General features: G+C 38.3%; 1 protein-coding gene across 3 annotated transcripts in view; it reads right to left on the bottom strand.

Annotated features, from left to right (window-relative positions):
* Positions 1–5,805: 5,805 nt before the first annotated feature.
* WDR25 (WD repeat domain 25) overlaps positions 5,806–7,262 on the bottom strand; it is a 287,214-nt gene continuing 285,757 nt past the window's right edge. For all 3 annotated transcript variants that reach the window (XM_069103931.1, XM_069103929.1, XM_069103930.1), the window contains one exon: positions 5,806–6,032. In XM_069103931.1, coding sequence (XP_068960032.1) covers positions 6,007–6,032 — 26 coding nt within the window. In that variant the 3' untranslated portion in view covers positions 5,806–6,006. The remainder of the gene's footprint in view (positions 6,033–7,262) is intronic.

Here is a 7,262-nt window from a genome sequence, read left to right as displayed (position 1 = left end):
TTAGCACCACACCCAGAAATAACTGGCCGTGTAACCTTGAGCAAGTTACTTAACCCCAATTGCTTAAAAAAAAAAAAGTAGTAGTGGAGCAATTAGAACAGTTTGCCTGGAATGTGTCATACATAATGGTGAAGGGAAGGGAGTAGGGAGAAATAATGTGAACTAAATCTGGAAAGATAGACTGGAGCTAGACTGAAAAGGGCTTTAAATGCTAAACAAATCCTAGAGGCAACAGGAAGCCATTGATGCTTCATAAGCAAAAGAGTGACATGGTCAGTCCATAGGAATGTCACTCTGGGGAGTATAAACAGGAAAGTGGAGAGACTGGAGGCAGGAAGATCATTTAGGAAGTTCGTTGAGAGGGGATGGTCTGAATAAAGATGTAAGTGGTCTAAGTGGAAAGAAAGAGACAGGTAGGTTTGCACAGGTGAGGAGTGAATGTACAAATGGTGGGAGATGAGAGGACAAGATCGGGAAACATTCATGAAGAAGGTTAGATCAGAGTCATGTTGAGGGCCTTAAAAGACAGGCTGGGAAAAACTTCTAATCTTTTCCAATAGGCTATTATCAGTGAAGGTTTTTGAGCAAAAGAGTGACATGGTGAGGCCAATGTATTAAGATCATTTTGGCAAATGTGAGAAGGATGGTCTGGGGAAGGGAGTCTGGAGGGAAGGAGACTCATTAGAGGTGTATTATAAGAGTTCACAGAAAAAAGTCATGAAGTCCCAAATTAAGAAAAGACAGACTTTCTGCTGCCTTATTATATCCTTACTATGTATACATTTTTTTCTTGACAGATTTTCCCCCTAAATCCCTGAGCATATCTATATCTGTTGCTATCTTATGTCTTTATTTTCATCACTAGTACAGTAGAAGGAACCTTGGATTTAAAGTTAAAGGACCTGGGTTGGAATCCCAACTTTACAACTTGCTATATGAATGACTTTGGGCAAGTCACTTAGTGTGGGCCTAAGCTCTGCTCTATATAAAATGAGGGGGTTGTGTTAGATAACTTCTAAGGTCCCTTCCATTGTCCTATATCTGAGAGGCCATATGGAGTATAGGTTAGAGGGAGAGGTATTAGAAAACCCATGTTCAGTTCTTGATTTTGCTACTTAGGACACATGAATTGTGGGCAAGTAACTTAGAATCATAAAATCTCAAAGTTAGAAGACAACTCAGAAGACATCTAGTTCGAATCTTGTCTGAATCATAAATCCCCTTGGCAACATATCCAACAGAATCTGCTTGAAGACTTCCAGTTAGAGGGAATGCAACACCTCCTAAAATAGTCTACACCTATTTCATGTGTCTAAGCCTTTATTTCCTCATCTAAAAAAAATAAGGAAAATGACCCTTCCCTTTTATCCTCATAGGACTGGTGCACAGCCAAATGAAATACAGAATATGAAAGCACTTAGTGAAGGGATCAATCCTGATGCTTATACATTTGTGGCTGAAATCAGCTGAGTGGGCAAGCTAATGTCCCCAGGTTTAGAGATAATCCAGACAGATCTCCTCAATTTTTTAAAATCTAAGTCTTTATTTCTTTTTTTCCTTTTGTATTAACTGAGGATGTGGGGTTCTAAATTATGTTTTATATCAACTTTATTTTTAAATGTATTCCTCTACCTACCCTACCACCCCAATCTAGTGGGTCATTTCTTATAACAGATTAAAGAAGAAGAAAAAATAATTCTGTAAAATCTATAAAATCAATACATCAACCATTTCTGACTTCATATATGATATTCCCCAATCAATCAATAAATAAGTACCTAGCTTGATACCCAAGCCCTGCACTAGGTGCTAGAGGCACAAAAATAATCTGATACTCCCAAGGAACTTATATCCAAATGGGTAGTTAGTTAATATCCATAGTTGACCACTTCTACAAAGAAGAAAGGGAAGTGTATTTTCTCAACTCTTCTCTAAAGCCAAGCCTCAACCACTTCATACTATGAATAAGGAAACTAAGACCCAATGATTTATAAAAGCTTGGGGAAATAATAATTAATTAAATAATTTTAATTGAAGCTCACATAAATAATCTATAGCAGAGTTAGGATTAGAACCCAGGTCCACTGACTCCCATGTTCCAGGGTTCTCCCCATGATACCACTTCAATTGCAGGCATTTCCTTTCATGTCTCATTATCTATTGCCTAAAGCACTTTTATAATAAGTCCTAACTCCCATTTCCATAATTCACAGAAGACTTTGTGTACAAAACCTTGTCAGATTAGGTAGTATAATTATAAAGATCTCCATTTTACAAATTAAGAAACTGAGGTACAGGGTGTAGTCAAGATGGCAGAGTAGAAACAGGACTTCCTCGCAGCTCCGGCTCCCACCAACCCCAATTCATGTAAAAAATGACTCTAGAGAAACTTTGGAGCTACAGAACCCACAAAATGACACAGAGAAGCTAACCTCCCATGGAAGACAGCCTGGCAGGCCGGCAGGAAGGGGCCAGCACAGCACTCTGGCAGCTGAGCCCAGACCCGCTTGAGCCAGAGGTCTTAGCCCCAGGGCAGCCTAACCAGCCACTGGCTGGAGGGACTTCAGATCACCAGCAGCTGTGGCGGTTTCCAGAAGTATCAATCCATAGATGCAAAGGACAAAGTGAGAGGTCAGTGCAGTGTGGATTTTGAGACCTGGGAATTCAGAGTACTATCTGGCCTTAAGCAGCAGACAGCCGCTGCCACATGGTAGCTTCAACTCCTGGCCTGCAGAATGTAGGGGGACCAAGTGACCAATCTGAGGGGTGATCACTCTTGCTTTAACCTGCTTGGATCTGGATTGCAGTCTAGGGTGGAGGTCCTGGGGTGTGCAACCAGCTTGCCAGAATGTATGGAGGCTTCAGAGAGGGCACCCAACTAATACCTTCAGCAGCTAAGAAAACCTCAGCATTTGGAATAAAGCTCCTGTTTCTGGTAGCAGAGTCCTACTGTGGCAAAAAGCTCAAAAGTCAAGTAATTGAGTGGCAAAGTGAGCAGGCAAAGGAAGCAAAGCACACAGTGCAACCCAACTTTACACTCCTATTTTGGGGACAAAAAGGATCAAAGCATGGAACAGAAGGAAGACAGTGAAGTCAGAACTCCTGCACCAAAAGCTTCCAAGAAAAATATGAACTAGTTACAGGACATAGAGGAGCTTAAAAAGGATTTAGAAAATCAAATAAGAGAAATGGAAGAAAAATTGGGAAGAGAAATGAGAACCATGCAAGAAAATTATGAAATGAGAGTCAACAACCTGACTGAAGAAAATAACACCTTAAAAAGTAGACTAACTCAGATGGCAAAAGAGGCTCAAAATGGCAATGAGGAAAAGAATGCCTCAAAAAGCCAAATTTGCCAGATGGAAAAAGAATCTCAAAAGCTCAATGAAGAGAATCATTCCTTCAGATTTAGATTGAAGCAAATGGAACCTAGTGACTTTATGAGAAATCAAGAAACTATTAAAAAGATCCAAACAAATTAAAAAATAGAAGGCAATGTGAAATGTATCATGGGAAAACCACTGACCTGGAAAATAGATCCAGGAGAGATCATTTAAAAATTATTGGACTACCTGAAAGCCATTATCAAAAAAAGAACCTAGAAATCATCCTTCAAGAAATTCTCAAGGAAAACTGCCCTGATGTTTTAGAACCAGAGGGCAAAATAGAGGTTCAAAGAGTCCACCAATCACCTCCTGAAAAAGATTCCAAAAAGAAAACTCCTAGGAATATTATAGTCAGGTTCTGGAGTTCCCAGATGAAGGAGAAAATATTACAAGCAACCAGGAAGAAACAATTTCAATATTGTGGAAACACAATCATGATAACTCAGGACCTGGAAGTTTCTACATTGAGGGATGGAAGGGGTTGGAATATGATATTTCATAGGTCAAAGGAGCTGGGATTAAAACCGAGAATCACTGACACAGCAAAACTGAGTATCATATTCCAGGGGAAAATATGGTCATTCAGTGGAATAGAGGACTTTCAAGCATTCTTGATGAACAAACCAGAGTTGAATAGAAATTTGACATTCAGATACAAGAACAAGAGAAGTTTGAGAAGATAAACAGGGAAAAAAAATAAGGAACTTATCAAAGTTTAACTACGTATATTCCTACATGGAAAAATGATAATTGTAACTTTTGAAACTTTTCTCAGTATGAGAATAGTTGAAGGGAATAGAAATGTATATATGTGTGTATGTATATAACATATGTATGTATATGTGTATGTATGTATACATACATGTGTCTATATAGGAGGGTATATGGGAATATCAATATGTGTGTGTGTGTGTCTACAGGTATACATAGAGGGCACAGGACCAATTCAGTAGGAAGGGATGATACTTAAAAGGTGAAATTAAGAGGTGAGAGAGGAATATAATGAGAGGAGATGGGGAGAGACAGAATGGGGTAAATTATCTCATATAGAAGAAGGGAAAATTATTACAATGGAGAGGAACAACAGGAAGGCAAAAGGGAATGAGTCAACCTTATTCTCATTGATTTGGCTTAGGGAGGGAATGACATACACACTAAATAGGGTATCTCACCCTACAGGAGAGTAGAGGGAAAGGGGAGGAGAGATAATGGAAGGGAGGGCAGGCTGGGGGGAGGGAAGTTGGAAGCACCTACTTTTGAAAAGTGAAAGGATCAAAGTAGAGAATAGAACAAGTCAGGGATGGGATAGGATAGAGGTAAATATAGTCAGTCTTCCACAATATATCCACTATGGAAATGTTGTGCGTAGCTACTCATGTACAACCTATATTGAATTGCTTATTTTCCCAGTGAAGGTGGGTAACAAGGGAGGAAGGGAAAGAATCTGGAATCCAAAGTTTTAAAATCAAAAGTTCAAAAATATACATACATATTATTATTCACATTTTACATGTAACTGGGAAACGAGATATACAGGCACTGGGGCATAGAGATCCACCATGCCCTATTGGAAAGTTGAAGGGTGAATGGGGGAAGATATGGGAGAGAACAGATTGGGGGAGGGAATATTCAGTGGGAACACTGTTTTGGGGTGGTGGGTAGGGAAAATTGGGGAGAAAATTTGTAACTCAAAATCTTGTGGAAATGAATGATGTAATCTAAAAAATAAAAAAAGAGAAAAAAAAAAACAAAAGAAGATCCTATTGTTGATGATGTCCATACCAAGGGACAGTGATTTTTTAAAATATAACAATAAAACATATTACAAATAAAATTTTAAAAATAAAGAACTTTGAAATTAACAAAAAGAAAAGAAGCTGAGGTCCAAAATGTGGTCTATCACATTCTATATCGTGTCATACTTAATTTTCCCCCTTCCCCCACAAAAAACCCCAACAACAACAAAAAAAAACCCCTCTCATCTTTCCACCTATATATCTTGGTTCTCTCTACCAGAAAAGCCCTCCTCTTCCTTAGCTGATCCTGTTTGTGTAACTCTCACAAGAACAAAGAATCCTTGAGAACAAGGAAGATACCATTTTTCCTGTCTTCTCCCTCAGAACCAAGGACAGAGCCTTACATATTAAGGTGCTAAGTTAAATGGTTGTTGAATTGAACTGAAATGACTTGTTCAACTTGTATGGCTAATTAACGGCAGAGATGGAATTCAATCCATATCTTCTGACTCTAAGTCTGTATTCTTTAATAAGCATCAATAAATATTTACTCATTAATTATTCATAAAGCAAAAACAAAAACTTTATAATGCTCCAATAGCCCCATGAGACAACCACAGTGCTCTACCATCCCTGAAGGCTTGATCAGCTTCTTTTTTTAAAAAATCACACACACAGAGGTCTCCCTTTACTGCCAGACTTTAATCTTCCCACTCCAGTCACACGTTGCTAGAACAGAGGGAAGAACTGGGTGAAATGTAGTGCCAATACATGCATGACTATGTGCAGGAAAAGTACAAATGATCCTTGAGTTATAATAATTGTAGAAATAGACGTTGCCATCAGCGCTGCCAGTCACTAAAACTGCCCCATCCGGAGAACACTCACAGGCCACAGCATAGCCTTCTACCTGCATGGTTGGAAAGAAAGAAAAATGTAAGCTACCAAGGAATATGATGAAATATAGGGTGAGAAGCAGCACGATCTGGTGCAAAACACATTGGTTTTATAATACTAACAACAGCATTTATGTAAGGCTCTAAGTTTTTCAAAGTGAATTATAAATATCATAATTTACTTTATCCTCAACGACAACTCTGGGAGGTTAATATTAATTACCCATTTTATAGATGAGGAAACTGAGGTCAAGTGGCATGCTCAAAGTTAAACTGCTAGTATCTTGGTCCAGATTCGAACTCAGATCTTCTTGACTCCAGGACCAGCACTCTATCCACAGTGGCAGAAGACCTGAATTCAAGTCAAACTGTCTATGTCAGATCTGACTCCCGCTATCTGTGTGATCTAAGATGAGTCACTTAATCTCTCTGATCCTTGGTATCCTCACTGGTAAAATGAATATTGACCTGTTATTCACAAAATGGTTGTTGTAAGGAAAGTGCTTTGTGAACCTTAAAGTTCTGTAGAATATGAATTAGCAGCAGCAACACCATATATGGAAGAGCCACCATTCTGACCAATTTCATTAAAAAATAAATTTACTGAGGCCTTTTGTCATTTTTTAAATATTTCCCAATGTACTCACCTTCACTGAATTCTCTCTTATATGATCATTATAATTTTACAGCAATATCATTAATACATTAAATCCATACCCCATTTAACATCTAAAAATTCCTTTGTAACTTTATTCAGCCAATTGCCTGAGATGTGAATTGTACATTTGTTGATGGTCAAAACTAGGACTTGAGCTCCAGTGGTACTAAGTCCCCTAAGTACCAGTCTGTTTATCATCCCATTTATAATATTGTTCCATGGAATAAACTGTCCCCTGTAACACTGTATTTACTCGATATATGCCTGACAGATAGACACCATATCATAGTGGAAAGAGTAAAAAATTTTAAGTCAGATGACCTGGATTTAAGCTCTGGCTCTGCACTGGACAAGACCCCCATAAAAACTTCAGTTTCCTGATCTGTAAAATGGGGACAGTAATATTATTAGCATCATAGAGCAGATGGGATCTTAGAGATTATGCATCCCTGAATTAATTACTACCTTCATTGCATTATGGTATATAAAGGATGTGTTTACTATTTCTGCCTTTTTACATTTATTTGCAATATCTCTATGCCTAATACAGGGTCAATTTTTATAAAAGTTTCATGTGGTGCTGAGG

Source organism: Petaurus breviceps, unplaced genomic scaffold (genome assembly GCF_028583685.1).
Source record: "Petaurus breviceps papuanus isolate PSGF00001 unplaced genomic scaffold, PetGlider_PUasm1.0 65, whole genome shotgun sequence".
NCBI classification, from domain to species: domain Eukaryota; kingdom Metazoa; phylum Chordata; class Mammalia; order Diprotodontia; family Petauridae; genus Petaurus; species Petaurus breviceps.
The sequence above is the reverse complement of the archived record's forward strand: the minus strand, read 5'-3'. Positions and strand labels throughout refer to the sequence as shown.